This window comes from Bombina bombina, chromosome 8, assembly GCF_027579735.1.
Source record: "Bombina bombina isolate aBomBom1 chromosome 8, aBomBom1.pri, whole genome shotgun sequence".
NCBI classification, from domain to species: Eukaryota; Metazoa; Chordata; class Amphibia; order Anura; family Bombinatoridae; genus Bombina; species Bombina bombina.
Window position 1 is genome coordinate 419,382 of NC_069506.1, and position 23,051 is coordinate 442,432.

The 23,051-nt window shown below is 41.7% G+C and overlaps 1 protein-coding gene across 1 annotated transcript in view; it reads left to right on the top strand.

Annotated features, from left to right (window-relative positions):
* The window catches only part of LOC128638242 (myb-related transcription factor, partner of profilin), a 144,538-nt gene that overhangs the window by 71,059 nt on the left and 50,428 nt on the right, over positions 1-23,051 (top strand). Inside the window, exon 3 of the mRNA XM_053690095.1 lies at positions 21,748-21,861. Coding sequence (XP_053546070.1) covers positions 21,748-21,861 — 114 coding nt within the window. The remainder of the gene's footprint in view (positions 1-21,747; positions 21,862-23,051) is intronic.

Here is a 23,051-nt window from a genome sequence, read left to right on the forward strand (position 1 = left end):
ATCTGAGAAACATTACTAGAATCAGAAACCTTGCCATCTGAATCTTTAACTTTCCTTTTGCGTTTGCCATTTAACTCAGGAAAGGCAGCTAACGCTGCCGAAACCGCAGAAGAAACTTGTGCGGAAATCTCCGCCTTCAAATATACTCTACTAGGAGTTATAGAGCAAGCGCAGGGCATCGCATGTGATGCCCTTGATGCTTGGGACCTTACAGGAGAAGGCTGTGGAATTATCATCCTGAGAGACATTAGGCTCAACTAAAAACATATTTTCTTTACATAGTAACGTCCTCTTAACACATGAGGAACAGAATTGCATAGGTTCAACAATCTGTGCTTCTAAACACAAAATGCAATTCATCTGTGCAGAATCTTGCTCTACATCAGACATGATCCTATCGAATAGAATTTCCACCTGACAAGAAATTAACAGCGATTGCTAGGTAGCACTACCACTTACTAGCTAGGGTATATGATTCCAAGCAGTCTTTCAATAAAATCTTTTAATAAACAACCGAGCGATAGTATGCTCATAATAATTAACCTCAGGGAACCCCAAACCTCAGCCTTAGCTGAGGTGCATAACTGCTCCTTAATCCCACAACGAACACCCGGACTCCAAAGAAGAGCATAATTTCTTAGCAGCCGACACCGCTCCGTCTTCCGTCTTCCAATAAAGTCGACGGAGTGTCACGTGAACGGGAACAATCAATATGCTGTGCCGCAATAAGGCGCAAAATTAACTTACTTCCTGGTACGCCACTTCTAACGTACTGACAACGTCCTAACACAGAGCCCCTGAGGAATTGATAGCGGTTAAAGAAACCACCGCTAAACTGTCAAAAGATCCGTAGACCATAAGCTCTCTTTACCAAGAGCAGCCCAATAGCAATAGCTTTTTCACAGAGAATATCAATAAGTCTCCACCAGAAACTGTCTCTAATAAAAATAATTAACCCCTTCACAAAAAGGTTAACATAGTCACATAGTATGCAGGGTCTGCTCCATGCCCATACTAATCCTTACTTAAGGATTACCTTGTCCCTTAATGAAACATATGCAGGAAAATATTTTTAAGTGCATAAACTCCCCACCTGAAAGAAAAAGCACTTATCTGCCAAGTCCGCTGTCCGGCATGTAGACAGCTCACTAGGTATGTAAGGACACAGTTCCTCACAGAGACCTGTACAAGAGAAAGAACAGAGTAAACCTACTCTGATTTTTTTTATACTAGGGCAGCACAAAATGTCAGGAAAACACAATAAGGCCCACCTTACAAGTTCCTAACTGCTTGAAAGCCACCACTACCCTTACTGAAGAGATTAACATGGTGTACGGCTATACCCAATAAACTTGCTTGTAGTAAAATTTCTATTTTATTCAGACACCAAAACTTCACCTCCTCCATGAATGAAGGGAAAGAGAATGACTGGGGTTTGTGGGAAGGGGAGTGATACTTAACAGCTTGGCTGTGGTGCTCTTTGCTTCCTCCTGCTGGCCAGGAGTGATATTCCCAACAGTAATTGAGGACGCTGTGGACTCACCATATCTTAGGAAAGAAATAAAAATATTACCATAAAATATATTAATAATAACATCAACAATACATAACAAATGTAAAATCACAACCAACCAAAAGTGCAATACAGTAAAAAATATAACAGTGTACTGTTTAATCATGGGGAACAACACTATGGGATAGATTACATTAACTGGTAAGCTTTACCAATACTCTTATTACATGTCCAACTCCATTAAAGTCTATGGAATTGGAAATGTGAACAGTGCATTGGTAAAGCTTACTAATCAAATGTTATCTAAATCTAGTCCTATAATTGTAGGATGAATATTCATAGGAATTAACTTATTTTGTCCCATGAACACTCTTCCTGCAATTATATAAGCTAAGGATGTTCCTCAGAGTAAAGAATGCTTTGAACATAATTGTGCAAGATGAGAACTAGCAGTATAAAAGGCAATCTAGCAATTAGAATCATTTTTCAAAAGTTAGTGGCAAGTTTTTTTTAAGGAACAGAAGCATCTCTGCATGTTCAGCTATAAGTCTGTTTCTTTTATCAGTTAGGATATTTGACGCTAAGCTGAACAGTCTTTCACTGTTCACACTACTGCAGGGGGCAAAAAGATATTTTTGGGCCATTAAATCTCAGTTTATTAACTTCCCAGTACTTCAGGGGTTTGTCTGAATGAATTACAGTGAACTCTCCCAGGTAGGCTTCTAGCTGTATAGTAGCAGCTTTTGGAGCACAATAATACAAATAACAGCAATTTTTATTGGCAGAACAGAAGTGAACAATTTTTAGTTGTCTCCACCCCATCTTAAAATGAAATGGGAACATGAAGTTTGAAAAAACGGCACAAGATGGCATATGGGTAAGATCTAAGATTTGGAGGTATTGGTTTAAGTATCCAAGCATTTGCACGTGTACAAGTACTGATACTAGTATCGGTGCAACCCTAATTGCCTGTCTCCCGCTGGAAACATTTCTGTGGACGCCCACAATTGCAGGGTCAGGATGAACTAAAGCTCTGGCAGGAAGTCTCATCAGTACTGCAGAGGGCCACAAACAGATTTAGAAAGGTAAAGCTGTTTATCTGACTCAGCAGGTTTCTAGATGTGACGGAGATGCATTTACATAAGCTTGTATTATCTCTCAATAGATTCCCTACATGTGCAAGTTTTTGATTATCAGATTCATAATCCTTAATGTTGCTCGTGCTCTTATTGCATGTGCCAGTGCTGAGAGGGGTATCTAAGAGTTCACTAGGGGTAATCTGGATTGATACTGTCACCTTTATTTTGTTTTTGTCTACATAAACAAAATTTATGCTTACCTGATAAATGTATTTCTTTCCGGACATAGAGAATCCACAACGTCATTTCAATTACTAGTGGGATATTCAACTCCTGGCCAGCAGGAGAAGGCAAAGAGCACCCCAACAAGGCTGTTAAGTGTAACTTCCCTTACCCATAACCCCCCAGTCATTCAGCTGAAGGAAAATAGAAAAAGAAGAAACACAAGGGTGAAAAGGTGCCTGAGGTTTACACAAAAAAACTGCCGAATCATAATGAACAAGAGGGCGGGGTCGTGGATTCTCCATGCCCGGAAAGAAATTTATTAGGTAAGCTGAAATTTTGTTTTCTTTCCTTAGACACGGAGGTTCCACAACGTCATTCCAATTACTAGTGGTAACCAATACCCAAGCTAGAGTACATGGAATGAAAAGGGAGGGAGAACAAGGCAGGAGGACCTAAACAGAAGGCACCACCGCTTAAGAACCTTTCTCCCAAAAGAGGCCTCAGCCGGGGGGGGGGGGGGGGGCGTGTCCGGGCAGCGGCCATGAACGGCTGCAAAACTAGGAGCTCTTAAAATAGTGTTGATAACCTGCCAGCTATCAACCATTTGATGCAACATCCACCGCATTTTGTCAGATTGCTGCAGAAGTGTCTACAGATCATATCAATATAAAAATTGTTGTACCTATGCTTCCTGAATCCTAGGCTGGAACTTTGAGCTCTGTGACGGCGGCGGCCTAAATTTTGGCGCTCAATACCCCCCCCCCCCCAACTAGCCGGGGTAATACAGCAAACTTTGTATTGCTGCCTAAATTACTTTATTAACAGTGCTCCAAATTGCCTCACATAACCACCATGACGACTTACTGTAATTTACTGCAGGAATTAGACTCACTGCTCAAAGGTAACCGAGACGCATTCATAGCAGACCTCCGACCCACACCCAATCTACCTCCCTAGCATCCTGTACTCATCCAGCTCCTGGGTGCTGTGTGGCCGGCAGCGCTTAGAGTTATCTGCATTTGACTCTTTCTAGTGGGGGAGATGGGACCGGATTGGAGCTGCAGGGATCAAACAAAGCAAGGTAATCCCAGGCCTCCAGTTACACCCGAATTGTACAGGCTGCAGTTGGTAACGCTATCCAAGGCAATGTAAGTACAACTGCGCCTAAGACCATAGCAGACAGCGAGTACACTTCCACCAGGATCACCTCATCAACAGCTAAAACGGCTCACCCCAAGGACTTATCAGATTCCTACTCTACATGGTCGCGGAGACACTTAGCAGAAAAAAGGAGTTGGGACTCTCACAGCATACTCCTGGTCCAGAAGCCTTTGCCCTTATTCACGTTGAGATATGGGGACAGATTGTCAGAGGAGCTTAACCTGTTGCACAGAACCCACTTCCTACATTCTTGAGCCTACTTGAAGCTATCTAAAATGCCCCAACAGGTAATGATGTACAGAGGAATGGGAACTTTGGGGAACCAAACCAATTTTCCACAAAATCCTGTGAAATACAGAATGACTTCTCCCCTTTCTCTCTTATAAACATTCATAGATTGCCTGATAAAGACTTGCAGTGAAGGGGATACCATTTTGGGACTGATCATATTCTGTATGGATGCTGATTGTTAAAGGCAGAGTAAAGTTCCATAGTCCCTCTCCTCTTTTTACCATACTACTGGAGAGCATTGGGTAAAGCATTTTTATCTAGAACTGCATCTCAGCAGCTGATGTCCCTGAGCCATACATTACTAAATGCATAATATGCCCATGTTACTCTATAAAAATGACGGCTACTTGCCTGACACACACTATGTCTTGAAATTTGACAGATAACTGGGCTACTTGCTATGTTATATTACAATATACTCTATTCCAAATTGATATGTTTACATATTTGTTCATGTATATTGTGCATATTTTTCAAATTATTTTGGACTTAATCACCCCCATATTCCTTATCTGTTTTTACACTAAAGTTCCTAACCCATTATAAGTCACTGTTGTATATTACCAAGAGCTGGAGCTATCAATGCAATAATCCTCTCTAATATATTCCAGTGAAGCTAATACTACGCCTGAATTATTAAAATTGTTCTTATCTAGGTATTGCTATGTTAAGCTTGTAGTTCTGTTGATTTTCACTTAAGTATGATGGGGGATTGTTGTGTTATGTTTATATTTAATTCCACATTATCCATGTATATATTTTCTGCACTTATACACATTACTATTGTATATTAGCATTCAGCAGCAATACCTCCTGGAAAAATGTACTTACTGTACATAACTCACACTTTGTTTAGTGTCCCAAAGTTTCGCTTTCTTGGATATATCACAGCATAAGATGCAGATTGTTATACCCTCCTCCATCTACTGTTATACATGCCTCTTATAAGTACAGACATACTATACCTGATCCAACTGGCTAGCTCTGGAGCCTTAATTAAAACGCTACTTAATATTATATTATCCTATGGGTTTCAAATCTATCTTAATTGATGGGACACATTGTGATACCCTGGTTTTTGTTTCCTGTGAAGCCTCATATGTTTCCTATATTTTTCTCTTGTTTAGTGTATCCAGTCCACGGATCATCCATTACTTGTGGGATATTCTCCTTCCCAACAGGAAGTTGCAAGAGGATCACCCACAGCAGAGCTGCTCTATAGCTCCTCCCCTCACTGCCATATCCAGTCATTCTCTTGCAACTCTCAACAAAGATGGAGGTAGTAAGAGGAGAGTGGTGTATTATAGTTATTTTTTTAACTTCAATCAAAAGTTTGTTATTTTTAAATGGTACCGGAGTGTACTGTTTCATCTCAGGCAGCATTAGAAGAAGAATCTGCCTGTGATTTCTATGATCTTAGCAGAAGTAACTAAGATCCACTGCCGTTCTCACATATTCTGAGGAGTGAGGTAACTTCAGAGGGGGAATGGCGTGCAGGTTTTCCTGCAATAAGGTATGTGCAGTTAACATACTTCTAGGGATGGAATTTGCTAGAAAAATGCTGCTGATACCGGATTAATGTAAGTTAAGCCTTAAATGCAGTGATAGCGACTGGTATCAGGCTTATTAACAGAGATACATACTCTTATAAAAGTGTAATATAAAACGTTTGCTGGCATGTTAATCGTTTTTATATATGTTTGGTGACAACATTTATTGGGGCCTAGTTTTTTTCCACATGGCTGGCTTGATTTTTGCCTAGAAACAGTTTCCTGAGGCTTTCCACTGTTGTAATATGAGTGGGAGGGGCCTATTTTAGCGCTTTTCTGCGCAGCTAGAATTACAGACTGAGACACTCAGCTTCCTTCTGCATGATACAGGACATCTCTGAAGGGCTCAAAAGGCTTCAAAAGTCGTGTTTGAGGAGGGTAACAACCACAGTAGACTGTGGCAGTTGTTGTGACTGTGTTTAAAAACGTTTTTGTCATTTATTATTCCGTTTTTGGTATTAAGGGGTTAATCATCCATTTGCAAGTGGGTGCAATGCTCTGCTGACTTGTTACATACACTGTAAAAATTTCGTTAGTGTAACTGCCTTTTTTCACTGTTATTTCAAATTTTGTCAAAATTTGTTTCTCTTAAAGGCACAGTAACGTTTTTTATATTGCTTGTTAACTTGCTTTAAAGTGTTTTCCAAGCTTGCTAGTCTCATTGCTAGTCTGTACAAACATGTCTGAAACAGAGGATACTTGTTCATTATGTTTAAAAGCTATGGTGGAGCCCCATAGGAGAATGTGTACTAAATGTATTGATTTCACCTTAAACAGTAAAGATCAGTCTTTATCTATAAAAGAATTGTCACCAGAGGGGTCTATCGAGGGGGAAGTTATGCCGACTAACTCTCCCCACGTGTCAGACCCTTCGCCTCCCGCTCAAGGGACGCACGCTAATATGGCGCCAAGTACATCAGGGACGCCCATAGCGATTACTTTGCAGGACATGGCTGCAATCATGAATAATACCCTGTCAGAGGTATTATCCAGATTGCCTGAATTGAGAGGCAAGGGCGATAGCTCTGGGGTTAGACGAGATACAGAGCGCGTAGATGCTGTAAGAGCCATGTCTGATACTGCGTCACAATATGCAGAACCTGAGGACGGAGAACTTCAGTCTGTGGGTGACGTCTCTGAATCGGGGAGACCTGATTCAGAGATTTCTAATTTTAAATTTAAGCTTGAGAACCTCCGTGTATTGCTTGGGGAGGTATTAGCTGCTCTGAATGACTGTGACACAATTGCAGTGCCAGAGAAATTGTGTAGGCTGGATAAATACTATGCAGTGCCGGTGAGTACTGATGTTTTTCCAATACCTAAAAGGCTTACAGAAATTATTAGTAAGGAGTGGGATAGGCCCGGTGTGCCCTTTTCCCCACCTCCTATATTTAGAAAAATGTTTCCAATAGATGCCACTACACAGGACTTATGGCAGACAGTCCCTAAGGTGGAGGGAGCAGTTTCTACTTTAGCAAAGCGTACCACTATCCCGGTTGAGGACAGTTGTGCTTTTTCAGATCCAATGGATAAAAAATTAGAGGGTTACCTTAAGAAAATGTTTATTCAACAAGGTTTTATTTTACAGCCCCTTGCATGCATTTCGCCTGTCACTTCTGCGGCGGCATTCTGGTTTGAGGCCCTGGAAGAGGCCATCCATACAGCTCCATTGACTGAAATTGTTGACAAGCTTAAACTCTTAAGCTAGCTAACTCATTTGTTTCTGATGCCATTGTTCATTTGACTAAACTAACGGCTAAGAATTCCGGATTCGCCATCAAGGCGCGTAGGGCGCTATGGCTCAAATCCTGGTCAGCTGATGTGACTTCAAAGTCTAAATTACTCAACATTCCTTTCAAGGGGCAGACCTTATTCGGGCCTGGTTTGAAAGAAATTATTGCTGACATTACTGGAGGTAAGGGTCATACCCTTCCTCAGGACAGGGCCAAATCAAAGGCCAAACAGTCTAATTTTCGTGCCTTTCGAAATTTCAAGGCAGGTGCAGCATCAACTTCCTCTGCTTCAAAACAAGAGGGAACTTTTGCTCAATCCAAGCAGGCCTGGAAACCTAACAAGTCCTGGAACAAGGGCAAGCAGGCCAGAAAGCCTGCTGCTGCCTCTAAGACAGCATGAAGGAGCGGCCCCCTATCCGACAACGGATCTAGTAGGGGGCAGACTCTCTTCGCCCAGGCGTGGGCAAGAGATGTTCAGGATCCCTGGGCGTTGGAGATCATATCTCAGGGATATCTTCTGGACTTCAAAGCTTCTCCTCCACAAGGGAGATTTCACCTTTCAAGATTATCTGCAAACCAGATAAAGTTGCGTACAAGATCTCCTTGTAATGGGAGTGATCCATACAGTTCTGCGGACGGAACAAGGACAGGGGTTTTATTCAAATCTGTTTGTGGTTCCCAAAAAAGAGGGAACCTTCAGACCAATTTTGGATTTAAAGATCCTAAACAAATTCCTCAGAGTTCTGTCATTCAAGATGGAAACTATTCGAACCATTTTACCCATGATCCAAGAGGGTCAGTACATGACCACAGTGGACTTAAAGGATGCCTACCTTCACATTCCGATTCACAAGAATCATCATCAGTTCCTGAGATTTGCCTTTCTAGACAGGCATTACCAATTTGTAGCTCTTCCGTTCGGGTTGGCTACAGCCCCAAGAATTTTTACAAAGGTTCTGGGCTCACTTCTGGCGGTCCTAAGACCGCGAGGCATAGCGGTGGCTCCTTACCTGGACGACATCCTGATACAGGCGTCAAGCTTTCAAATTACCAAATCTCATACAGAGATAGTTCTGGCATTCCTGAGGTCGCATGGGTGGAAAGTGAACGAAGAAAAGAGTTCTCTATCTCCTCTCACAAGGGTTTCCTTCCTAGGGACTCAGATTCTGTAGAAATGAAAATTTACCTGACGGAGTCCAGGTTATCAAAACTTCTAAATGCTTGCCGTGTTCTTCACTCGATTCCGCGCCCCACGGTGGCTCAGTGCATGGAAGTAATCGGCTTAATGGTAGCGGCGATGAACATAGTGCCATTTGCGCGCCTGCATCTCAGACCGCTGCAATTATGCATGCTCAGTCAGTGGAATGGGGATTATACAGATTTGTCCCCTCTACTAAATATGGATCAGGAAACCAGAGATTCTCTTCTCTAGTGGTTATCTCGGGCCCATCTGTCCAAGGGTATGACCTTTCGCAGACCAGATTGGGCAATTGTAACAACAGATGCCAGCCTTCTAGGTTGGGGTGCAGTCTGGAACTCCCTGAAGGCTCAGGGTTCATGGACTCAGGAGGAGAAACTCCTCCCAATAAATATTCTGGAGTTAAGAGCAATATTCAATGCTCTTCTAGCTTGGCCTCAGCTAGCAACACTGAGGTTCATCAGATTTCAGTCGGACAACATCACGACTGTGGCTTACATCAACCATCAAGGGGGAACCAGGAGTTCCCTAGCGATGTCAGAAGTCTCCAAGATAATTCGCTGGGCAGAGACTCACTCTTGCCACCTGTCAGCGATCCATATCCCAGGTGTAGAGAACTGGGAGGCGGATTTTCTAAGTCGTCAGACTTTTCATCCGGGGGAATGGGAACTTCATCCGGAGGTGTTTGCTCAATTGGTTCTCCGTTGGGGCAAACCAGAATTGGATCTCATGGCGTCTCGCCAGAATGCCAAGCTTACTTGTTACGGATCCAGGTCCAGGGACCCAGAAGCGGCACTGATAGATGCTCTAGCAGCGCCTTGGTTCTTCAACCTGGCTTATGTGTTTCCACCGTTTCCTCTGCTCCCTCGTCTGATTGCCAAGATCAAGCAGGAGAGAGCATCAGTGATATTGATAGTGCCTGCGTGGCCACGCAGGACCTGGTATGCAGACCTAGTGGAGATGTCATCCTTTCCACCATGGACTCTGCCTCTGAGACAAGACCTTCTAATACAAGGTCCTTTCAATCATCCGAATCTACTTTCTCTGAGACTGACTGCATGGAGATTGAACGCTTGATCCTATCAAAGCGTGGCTTCTCCGAGTCGGTAATTGATACCTTAATACAGGCACGAAAGCCTGTCACCAGGAAAATTTACCACAAGATATGGCGTAAATATCTTCATTGGTGTGAATCCAAGAATTACTCATGGAGTAGGGTTAGGATTCCTAGGATATTGTCCTTCCTCCAAGAGGGTTTGGACAAAGGATTATCAGCTAGTTCTTTAAAGGGACAGATTTCTGCTCTGTCTATTCTTTTACACAAGCGTCTGGCAGAAGTTCCAGACGTTCAGGCATTTTGTCAGACTTTAGTTAGAATTAAGCCTGTGTTTAAACCTGTTGCTCCTCCATGGAGCTTAAACTTGGTTCTAAAAGTTCTTCAAGGGGTTCCGTTTGAACCCCTTCATTCTATTGATATCAAACTTCTTTCATGGAAAGTTCTTTTTCTGATGGCTATTTCCTCGGCTCGAAGAGTCTCGGAGTTATCTGCCTTACATTGTGATTCTCCTTATCTGATCTTTCATTCAGATAAAGTTGTTCTGCGTACAAAACCTGGGTTTTTACCTAAGGTGGTTTCTAACAAGAATATCAATCAAGAGATTGTTGTTCCATCATTATGTCCTAATCCTTCTTCAAAGAAGGAACGTCTTTTGCATAATCTAGACGTAGTCCGTGCCTTGAAGTTTTACTTACAAGCTACTAAAGATTTTTGCCAAACATCTAACCTGTTTGTTGTTTACTCTGGACAGAGAAGAGGTCAAAAGGCCTCGGCAACCTCTCTTTCTTTTTGGCTTCGGAGTATAATCCGTTTAGCCTATGAGACTGCTGGACAGCAGCCTCCTGAAAGGATTACAGCTCATTCTAATAGAGCTGTGGCTTCCACCTGGGCCTTTAAAAATGAGGCCTCTGTTGAACAGATTTGAAAGGCTGCAACTTGGTCTTCGCTTCATAATTTTTCCAAATTTTACAAATTTGATACTTTTGCTTCTTCGGAGGCTGTTTTTGGGAGAAAGGTTCTACAGGCAGTGGTTCCTTCCGTTTAAGTTCCTGCCTAGTCCCTCCCATCATCTGTGTACTTTAGCTTTGGTATTGGTATGGATGATCCGTGGACTGGATACACTTAACAAGAGAAAACATAATTTATGCTTACCTGATAAATTTATTTCTCTTGTAGTGTATCCAGTCCACGGCCCGCCCTGTCCTTTTCAGGCAGGTCTAAATTTTAATTAAACTACAGTCACCACTGCACCCTATGGTTTCTCCTTTCTCGGCATGTTTCGGTCGAATGACTGGATATGGCAGTGAGGGGAGGAGCTATATAGCAGCTCTGCTGTGGGTGATCCTCTTGCAACTTCCTGTTGGGAAGGAGAATATCCCACAAGTAATGGATGATCCGTGGACTGGATACACTACAAGAGAAATAAATTTATCAGGTAAGCATAAATTATGTTATTTCTAAGATCTAATACCCCACTCATATTGTATGATTTTACTAATACAGATCCCAGAGTGATCTTTCTTGTGTTGGGAGAAAATTTCATGTTTGAATCATATATAAAAAGAGGTACCTTATGTTAAGCACAGACATGCTTTGCCAGATATGACTTGTGCCAATGTACTACACCTTATTGACATTCTCACTGCACGTGACAAATGCATTGCCATGCATGATTTTATTCTGGACTTCATTTCCACTTAAGACACTAACATTGGGTCCCCTCAGTAGTAATGTTATTATATACCATACCTTACTGATATTACCATTGCATCCCACAATTGTATTGCCTTGCATGCACTTGTTCTTGACTTTATTTCCATTTAAGTAACATATACTGTGTCTTTCTCATTTGTAATATCTTTGTATTACCTCAATAAAATAAAATAAAAATAAAAAAATATAAAAGAGGCCTCAGCTGAGGCAAAAGTAATCAAATCTATAGAAATTGTAAAATGTATGCAAAGAGGATCATGGTGCTACCTTGCAACACTGTTCCACAGTAACTTAATTTTTGAAAACCCAAGAGGAGACGTTATTCTCTCAGGCGGCTGCTGTCCAGCCGACTCATACTCAAAACGAAGTAAACTCCTTAACCAGAGGGAAAGAGTAGTAGAAGTGGCCTTCTGACCTATATGTTTTCCAGAGAAAACAACAAACCAGACAGAAGAATGCAGAAAAACTTAAGAAGCCGGTAAGAATTTTCTTTGAGTACGCACAACATCCAATTTATGCAAAAGACGTTCCATATGTGAAGAAGGGTTTATGACAAAAGGAAGGAACAACAATTTCCTCATTAATGTATCAATTTGACACTATCTTGGGAGAAACCCCAATGTAGTACAAAGGACAGCCTTATCTGCTTGAAAAATAAGGCACAGGGAATCATACTGCAGAGCTAAAAGCTCTGAAACTCTGCGAGCGGAAAAAATAGCAAGGAGAAACAAAACATATCAACAACATACATCGGCTCAAAAGGAGCCTGCTGTAAAACTTTAAGAACTAGGATAGGGCTCCAAGGAGGAGCAACAGGAGTAAACACAGGCCTGATCCTGACCAGGTCCTGAACAAATGCTTGAACATGTGGCAAACTGCCAGACTTTACGCAAAAGAATAGGCAGAGTAGAAATCCGACCCTTAAGAGTACTGACTGACAAACCTTTCTCCAGGCCATCCTGAAGAAAATATAAATTACGGTGAATCCTCTCCCGGCTCCAGGATAAACGTTAGATTTGCACCAAAAAAGATATTTACGTCATATCTTGTGGATAACACGTCTGCGAGACTGAAGCATAGAATCAATGACCGTTTCAGAAAAACCATGTCTAGACCGAATTAGGCGTTCAATCTCCAAGCAAACAGATTCAGAGCATCTAGATTTGGATGGAGGAAGGACCCTGAATTAGAAGAACCTTCCTCAGCTGAAAACCTCCAAGGAGGAAGAGATGACATCCTGACCATATCTACGAACCATAACCTGCAAAGCTAAGCAGGAACTAGTACAAATACTGATGCTCTCTCTAGTTTTATACGAGCAATCACTCGTGGAAGGAGAGCAAACGGAGGAAAAAGGTAAGCCAGAGAGAAGATCCAAGGAACGGCTAGCTTATCAAGACGGCCAGAGGCTCTCTTGACCTAGAACCGTACTTTGCAAGCTTGGCATCCTGACCAGACGTCATCAGATCCAACTCCGGGACCCCCCACCTGTGGTTTATCTGAGAAAAAAACTTCTGGATTGAGAGCTCACTCCCTGGGAGGAACAGTCTGTCAGCTCAGAAAATCCGCCTCCCAGGTGTCCACACCTGGATTGTGGATGGCACATAGATGACAATTTTAACCTTCTGCCCACTGCAGAAAGTGAGTCACCTCCTTCATAACCAAAGAACTCAAAGTTCCTCTCTGGTGGTTGATGTAAGTCACTGAGGAGATGATGTCTAACTGGAATCTGATAAACCGGACTAAAGCTAATTGAGGCCAAGCTACCAAGGCATTGAAGATTGCTCTCAGCCCTAAGATGTCTATGGGTAGAGGAGACTCCTCCCGAGTTCACAGGCCCTAAACCTTTAGAGAGCCCCAAACTGCTCCCCAGCATAATAGGCTGGCATCCGTGGTCAATATACCGCCCTGGAAAGTCTCAGGAAGCAAGAGTTCCAAGCCAGATTATCCTGTGAAATCCACCACAAGAGAAGTCTAACAGCTTGTGAACACACATTCAAGGTGCAAGTAGCTGTAGCTGGTTTTAAACTGCAAACCTTCCGCTTGCTAGGCTGCTAAGCTAACCATCAGGCTACTACAGCTGGCTGTTCTTTATAGGGGATCCAGATCTATCCTCTGCGATAAATCCGAAAGGACCCCGTTCCACTGACGGAGCATGCATAGTTGCAGAGTTCTCAGAACTGAGCAAAAAGGAATGATGTCCATGGAAGCAATCATCAGACCAATCACCTTCTTGCATAGAGCCATCGTGGACGAATAGCAGACTGGAGATAAAAGCGAAGAAAGAAGATTGGAAATCTTGACATCCGTCAGGAAAATATACATGGGCAGGGAAACTAAGATTATCCTTAAGAAAACACACCCTTGTAGCTGGAACAAGGGAACACTTTTTCTGATTTACTTCCCTAGGAACATAGAAAAGACAACAACATCTCTGTATGAGATTTTGCTAGATGAAAAGATGATGCCTGAACCAAGATGTTGTCTAGGTAAGGTGCCACAGCAATTCCCTGGGATCTGACCACTGTTCAAAAGAGCCCCTAGAACCAATGTAAATATTCTGGGAGCCGTGACAAGACCAAATGGAAGAGCAACAAACTGGAAAAGCTTCTCCAGAGAGGCAAACCTCAGAAAAAGGTGATGATCCTTGATGGGAACATGAAGATATGCGTCCTTCTTGTCTAAGGTCGTCATGTGACCTTCCTGAACCCAGGAAGAATGGAACTAAAAGTTTCCATCTTGAAGGACGGAAACCTGAGGAATTTGAGAGGCACTATAGGGCTAGGAAAGGACGGAGAGTTTCCTCTCTTTTGGGAACCACAAGAGATCTTTGACCGAAGGAACCCTGAGATTTACATAAAATTCTTGACCCTGCTCCTCTACAGGAGCTGGAACAATCGCTTCCAGGAAAGTAAGGTCCTTCACGCAAATTAAAAAGACCACTCACTTGTCAGGACTGCAGGAAACCTAGACAGGAAAAACCTGCCCCTGGAAAAGCAAGACCTGAACACTATTCTGAAACCTAGGTATACTATTTTCCAGGTCCCAGGATCTGGGAATTCTTCCAAACCTGAGGAAGGAAAATCCCTTTAACTGGCATGCTGGCATCACAGATAAAATTATTAGCAAGGTTCTGAACCTTGGTCCTATCTAGGATCTTGGCTACAGAAACTATCCCAGACAAAACATTGCCTCAGCAATACTTGCGATTGGATGACATCGAAAAACCACTGAGAAAGAACATCTTTCTTAAGTCGGTCATTAGCTTTCAATCCATGGAAACCCAGAAAGAATAACTATCCTCAACAGGGATAGCAAAACTCAGACTCTTAACGTAGGAAACAGAGGTAAAGGTGGAAAAAATCTTAACGTATCTTAGGAGATCGTCACCCATATAGTACAGAGACTTAACAAGGAACCGTCATAAAAATTTGATAAATCCATAAACTCCTCAGAAAAGGAGAAAGGGAGCTGCAGCTTCTGATTTAGTAGGGAACTGCCAACAGAGGGCGACAAATACTAAGGAAAACACGCTCTCAAAACAAACATGTTCTGAAAAAAAGTGCCGAATAAAAATGGGGTATTGTAAAAATTATTAAAAACTATCATGTTTAAAATAAACAGTATTTGTAGAGAATAACTCATCTTGAGATGTCTGCAGAGTGTCACGCCGCTCTAGCTGTTGCTAGGGACGCAGCACCTGCTGCCCTGCTCGTTGCCTAGGGTAGAGTCGGCTCCTGTGTGCGTGCGGCGGTGACGTCATCGCCGCATGCTCCTCTCACTCTGAAGCCGATCAGGATCTCCTGTGACTCGAATCCTGTGCCTATGTAAGTTGCTCACTTTCTACATATCACTGTCCAAGTATAGGTGTTACTTAGTGTGCTCCTGGCGCAAGTATAGGTGTTACTTAGTGTGCTTCTGGCCCAAGTATAGGTGTTACTTAGTGTGCTCCTAGCCCAAGTATAGGTGTTACTTAATGTGCTCCTGGCCCAACTATAGGTGTTACTTAGTGTGCTTCTGGCCCAAGTATAGGTGTTACTTAGTGTGCTCCTGGCCCAAGTATAGGTGTTACTTAGTGTGCTCCTGGCCCAAGTATAGGTGTTACTTAGTGTGCTCCTGGCCTAAGTATAGGTGTTACTTAGTGTGCTTCTGGCCCAAGTATAGGTGTTACTTAGTGTGCTCCTGGCCCAAGTATAGGTGTTACTTAGTGTGCTTCTGGCCCAAGTATAGGTGTTACTTAGTGTGCTCCTAGCCCAAGTATAGGTGTTACTTAATGTGCTCCTGGCCCAACTATAGGTGTTACTTAGTGTGCTTCTGGCCCAAGTATAGGTGTTACTTAGTGTGCTCCTGGCCCAAGTATAGGTGTTACTTAGTGTGCTCCTGGCCCAAGTATAGGTGTTACTTAGTGTGCTCCTGGCCTAAGTATAGGTGTTGCTTAGTGTGCTCCTGGCCCAATCGTAATGACGTTGTGGACTCTCCATGACATAGGAAAGAAAGCCTAATTTTCTTCACTCTTCCCATTTCTCAATTCCAGCCAGTATGATGTTGATCTGTTGGCTGGTCAGACAAGAGCGGTTTATTTTATTTGAAGTCTATGGAGGTGCTGGGAAGCCCCTCTAAGGTTGTATAGGGGGGGTTAGGATCTTCGGGCATTTCCCTTGGTGATATATTAAACTGAGAATGCTAATTGCATCAGAATGTACAGCCCTAGGAATGTGATTCCAGAGCAAAGATGTCCTTAGTGAGTCACCAGAGTTGTGAAGTTTCTAGCCTTCTTTTTAGAGAGAGATTATTATTGATACAAAATTAAGTATTTTTTTGGGATTAAAAAGACAATCTGCTGCATAAATATGTACGCTCATTTGTTAGAGCAAGTCCCTATCGCTAGCTGTGTATATAACCCTTACAGAGGCGCAGCCAGTGAGCATATGCCGATCACTATCTGTGTGCTGTTCACACAAGTGTCATCCCTTGTGAGTTAGCAAGTGACACTAATATAAAATAACACGCTATTATGAATCAACATTTTTTTAAGATAATCCTTTAACCCCTTAATGACCGGAACATTTTTCAATTTTCTTACCCTTAATGACAATGGCTATTTTTACATTTCTGTGGTGTTTGTGTTCAGCTGTAATTTTCCTCTTACTCATTTACTGTACCCACACATATTATATACCGTTTTTCTCAGCATTAAATGGATTTTCTAAATATACCATTATTTTCATTATATCTTATAATTTACTATAAAAATTTTTATAAAATATGAGGAAAAAATGGAAAAAACACACTTTTTCTAACTTTGACCCCCAAAATCTGTTACACATCTACAACCACCAAAAAACACCCATGCTAAATAGTTTCTAAATTTTGTCCTGAGTTTAGAAATACCCAATGTTTACATGTTCTTTGCTTTTTTTGTAACTTATAGGGCCATAAATACAAGTAGCACTTTGCTATTTCTAAACCACTTTTTTTTCAAAATTAGCGCTAGTTACATTGGAACACTGATATCTGTCAGGAATACCTGAATATCCATTGACATGTATATATTTTTTTTTAGAAGACATCCCAAAGTATTGATCTAGGCCCATTTTGGTATATTTCATGCCACCGTTTCACCGCCAAATGCGATCAAATTAAAAAAAAAAAGTTCACTTTTTCACACATTTTGTCACAAACTTTAGGTTTCCCACTGAAATTATTTACAAACAGCTTCTGCAATTATGGCACAAATGGTTGTAAATGCTTCTCTGGGATCGCCTTTGTTCAGAAATAGCAGACTTATATGGCTTTGGGGTTGCTTTTTGGTAATTAGAAGGCCGCTAAATGCCGCTGCGCACCACACGTGTTTTATGCCCAGCAGTGAAGGGGTTAATTAGGGAGCATGTAGGGAGCTTGTAGGGTTAATTTTAGCTTTAGTTTAGTGTAGTAGACAACTCCAAGTATTGATCTAGGCCAATTTTGGTATATTTCATGCCACCATTTCACCGCCAAATGCGAGCAAATAAAAAAAACCATTAAATTTTTCACAATTTTAGGTTTCTCACTGAAATTATTTACAAACAGTTTGTGCAATTATGGCACAAATGGTTGTAAAAGCTTCTCTGGGATCCGCTTTGTTCAGAAATAGCAGACATATATGGCTTTGGCGTTGCTTTTTGTTAATTAGAAGGCCGCTAAATGCTGCTGCGCACAACACGTGAATTATGCCCAGCAGTGAAGGAGTTAATTAGGTAGCTTGTAGGGCGCTGGCAGGGTTAATTTTAGCTTTAGTGTAGAGATCAGCCTCCCACCTGACACATCCCACCCCCTGATCCCTCCCAAACAGCTCTCTTCCCTACCCCACCCCACAATTGTCCCCGCCATCTTAAGTACTGGCAGAAAGTCTGCCAGTACTAAATAAAAGGAGTTTTTTTTATTTTATTTTTTAGAAAAATGTATCCTGCTGTAATGGAGCCCTGCCTTAGCCCCCAACCTCCCTGATCCCCCACCAAACAGCTCTATAACCCTCCCTGCTATTTAATTGCCGCCATCTTGGGTACTGGCAGCTGTCTGCCAGTACCCAATTTGCCCCCAAAAATATTTATAAACTTTTGCCCCCAAAAATATTTATAAACTTTTCTGTAGTGTAGCAGCCCCCCCCTCAATACCCCCAACCCCCCCCCCCCCCCCCAGATCCTTTTATATATATTTTTTTTAATGTTAATGTTAATGTTTTGAACTTTTTTTTTTTTTCATTGGTGTCAGTGGCTAATATGCGCGCGCGCCCCCACGTGCACGCGCCCCCCCCCACACGTGCACGCGCGCGCCCGCACGCTGCCGCCTCCTTGCTTCCCTTCCCCCCGGAACACAGCACCATTGTTACCGGTGCAGAGAGGGCCACAGAGTGGCTCTCTCTGCATCGGAGGCTTGTTAAAAGGTATTGCAGGATGCCTCCATATCGAGGCATCACTGCAATACCCTGAGAGCTGCTGGAAGCGATTGCGATCGCTTCCAGCACTCTCTTAAACAACTGACGTACCAGGTACGTCCATTGTCACTAACTGCTAGTTTTTGCAGGACGTACCTGGTACGTCAGTTGTCATTAAGGGGTTAATATGTAATTTAAGTTTATTAATCTATTTTTTTTTTTTTTTAGATATTTGTAGCAGGGTCGGCTCCAGAACAAATGAAATGGGGGGGCATTTTTTTCATGAGGGGACACGCATTTACAAAGCATGTATGAGAGTCAAAATAAGAGCAGACCTACATATTCTGCAGGAAAGTATAGCTTCTGGCTGGTTTATCCACCACTGTTAACATTTGGAGAATATGTGCTAAATCACTAGGTAAAGAATGAAGTCTAAATCATATGCAGTGCACTAAAACAGAGACATTAAACTTGAGACCCCCAGTGCAATAGCTCCTTAAAAACAATTCACCCCTTAATCACCATGATCCAAAACCCTTAAACTCATTCTCAAATCTCAATCATGTCCCCTAAACAGCCATGCACCCCCCCCCCCCCAATACAATGAAGCCCTTTGTTTGCAATAGCAGTGAGGATACTAGGTTTTCAGGTACTGGTAATTTTGTAGATTAGATTTAGCTGTACCTGTTTTGCAATAACTCAACAGATATCAGGCTACTTAAAGTGATATGAAACACACATTTTTTCTTTCATGATTCGGACAGAGTATGCAATATTAAGCAACTTTCTACTTTACTCCTATTATCAATTTTTCTTCGTTTTCTTGCTATCTTTATTTGAAAAATCAGGAAAGAAAGCTTTGGTGACAGCCCATTTTTGGTTCAGCACCTGGGTTGCGCTTGCTGAACCAAAAATGGGCTGTAAATGTAGCCACCAATCAGCAAGTGCTATCCAGGGTACTGAACCAAAAATGGGCCAGCTCCAAAGAAGTTCAATCCGATTGGCTGATTGGATGAGCCAATAGAATGCAAGGTCAGTTCTATTGGCTCATCCAATCAGCCAATCAGATTTTTCCTACCTTAATTCCGATTGGCTGATAGAATCCTATCAGCCAATCGGAATTCGAGGGACGCCATCTTGGATGACGTCATTTAAAGGAACCTTCATTCTGCTTTAGGACATCGGAAGAAGAGGATGGCTCCGCGTCGGCTGGATAGAAGATGGCTCCGCTCCGGAAGGATGATGATAGAAGATGCCGCCTGGATGAAGATGTCTGCCGGTCCTGATGTCCTCTTCTGGCCCATCGGTGCCCGGCTGGGTGAACACTGCTCAAGGTAGGGTGATCTTCAGGGGGGTAGTGTTAGGTTTTTTTAAGGGGGGATCGGGTGGGTTTTAGAGTAGGGGTGTGTGGTTGGTGGGTTTTAATGTTGGGGGGGTCTTGTATTTTTTTTTACAGGTTAAAGAGCTCATTACTTTGGGGCAATGCCCCGCAAAAAGCCCTTTTAAGGGCTGGTAAAAGAGCTGATTACTTTTGTAATTTAGTATAGGGTAGGGAATTTTATTATTTTGGGGGGCTTTTTTATTTTATTAGGGGGCTTAGATTAGGTGTAATTAGATTAAAATTCTTGTAATATTTTTTAATTTTTTGTAATTTAGTGTTTTGTTTTTTTGTACTATAGTTTAGTTTATTTAATTGTATTTGAGTTTAGATAATTGTAGTTAATTTATTTAATTAATTTATTGATAGTGTAGTGTTAGGTGTATTTGTAACTTAGGTTAGGATTTATTTTACAGGTAATTTTGTAATAATTTTAACTAGGTAGCTATTAAATAGTTATTAACTATTTAATAGCTATTGTACCTAGTTAAAAAAAATACAAATTTGCCTGTAAAATAAATATAAATCCTAAAATAGCTACCATGTAACTATTAGTTATATTGTAGCTATATTAGGGTTTATTTTATAGGTAAGTATTTAGTTTTAAATAGCATTAATTTTATTTAATTTTAGAAATTTTATTTAGATTTATTAAAAATAGATTTAAGTTAGGGGGGTTAGGGTTAGACTTAGGTTTAGGTGGTTGATAACTTTATTATAGTAGCGGCGACGTTGGGGACGGGAGATTAGGGGTTAATAATTGTAGGTAGGTGGCGGCGACGTTGGGGGGGGCAGATTAGGGGTTAATACAATTTATTATAGTTTTTGAGAGGCGTGAGTGCGGCGGTTTAGGGGTTAATACATTTATTATAGTGGCGGCGATGTCCGGTCGTCAGATTAGGGTTTAATAAGTGTAGGTAGGTGGCGGCGACGTTGGGGGGGGGGCAGATTAGGGGTTAATAAATATAATGTAGGTGTCGGCGATGTTAGGGGCAGCAGATTAGGGGTTCATAGGTAATGTAGGTGGCTGCGATGTCCGGTCGGCAGATTAGGGGTTAAATAATTTTATTATAGTGTTTGCGATGTGGGGGGGGGGGGCTCGGTTTAGCGGTTCATAGGTAGTTTATGGGTGTTAGTGTACTTTGTAGCACTGTAGTTAAGAGCTTTATGTTCCGGCGTTAGCCCATAAAACTCTTAACTACTGACTTTTTTATGCGGTAGGAGTCTTGGAGGTAGAGGCTGTACCGCTCACTTTCTCCAAGACTTGTAATACCAGCGTTGGGCAAATCCTATTAAAAAGATAGGATACGCAATTGACGTAAGGGGATTTGCGGTAGACAAAAGTCGCGGAAGAAAAGTGAGCGGTACACCTGTACCTGCCATACTCGTAATACCAGCGGGCGTTAAAAAGCAACATTAGGACCCCTTAACGCTGCTTTTTAAGGCTAACGCAGAACTCGTAATCTAGGCGAGAGTTCTTTGCAGATGCGTGATGCGACCTCACGGTTCGGCAGCTAACTCCGCCCCCAGCATGCAGCATTACATAACAATTCATTATTTTATTTATTATTTTTAAAGCGTATGATTGTATCAATATTTTTTGAGGGGGCACAGCATTCCATTTGGGTGGGCATTGCCCCCCAATGCCCCCCCTTGGAGCCGACCCTGATTTGTAGACTTGCTGCCATTGCTGTAGTCTGAGGATTTCCTTAAGAAACAACTGAGCCAAGTAACAGCCCTCCAGGGGAAACTCATAGGATCTGTTAAGTTGGGTTCCTTGGGAGCCAAAAATGAGAAATGCTGCTGTAGTCACAATGATTTTTTTATTTTTTATTATCTCTAGAAAATAAAACAAAAACACCTGAAAATGAAAAACATCTGCAATATAAGCTAAAAATTAAATGAATGTGTGAACATTTAAAATATATCATTACAGGGCGCATCTATGTAAAGCCGTTAATTATCGCAAAGCTTGAGAGAGGAAAAGATCCATACGTGCTTGGCCGACGGAAGATCAAACACAAGAAAATTCACTTAAATGCCAACAAATGTGAGTAATTCTTTTTAAATGAATGGGACTAATAAATACTTAAATGATGGTAAATTTTCCACTTTTTATAATTCGATCCAGAATTCAAACAATATTTCTTTCATGTAATTGGCAAGAGTCCATGAGCTAGTGACATATGGGATATACAATCCTACCAGGAGGGGCAAAGTTTCCCAAACCTCAAAATGCCTATAAATACACCCCTCACCACACCCACAATTCAGTTTTTACAAACTTTGCCTCCTATGGAGGTGGTGAAGTAAGTTTGTGCTAAGATTTCTACGTTGATATGTGCTTCTCAGCATTGTTGAAGCCCGATTCCTCTCAGAGTACAGCGAATGTCAGAGGGACGTGAAGGGAGTATCACCTATTGAATTCGATGATTTCTCTAACGGGGGTCTTTTTCATGGGTTCTCTGTTATCGGTCGTAGAGATTCATCTCCTACCTCCCTTTTCAGATCGACGATATACTCTCAATTTACCATTACCTCTACTAATAACTGTTTTAGTACTGGTTTGGCTATCTGCTATATGTGGATGGGTGTCTTTTGGTAAGTATGTTTTCATTACTTAAGACACTCTCAGTTATGGTTTGGCACTTTATGCATTTATATAAAGTTCTAAATATATGTATTGTACTTATATTTGCCATGAGTCAGGTTCATGTATTTCCTTCTGCAGACTGTCAGTTTCATATATTTATGGAATTTAAACATTTTAAGAAATTTATTTCTTACCTGGGGTTTAGTCTTTTTTTCAATTGACTAACTTTTTGCTATTGCGGGTATTAGGCCCGCGGTTGCGTCAAATGCTAAACTTTATTGCGTCATTCTTGGTGCGAAATTTTTTTTGGTGCAGAAAAAGACGTTTATGACGCAACTTAGTCATTTCCGGAGTCATACGTGACACCAAGACCTTTCACACGGCGGTGTCATTAGTGGTGCGAGTGTGTCATTTCCGGTTATTTTTGGCGCCAAAAAAGTTTATGTTACGTTGTGCGTCATACTTGGCGCCAAAATTTTTTGCATTATTTCAATACCCCATTGATGTTTGCCTCTTGCTTTTTTCTCTATCAGAGGCCTATGCTTTTGCATTTTTTCCCATTCCTGAAACTGTCATATAAAGAAATAGATCATTTTGCTTTATATGTTGTTTTTTCTCTTACATTGAGCAAGATGTCCCAATCTGAT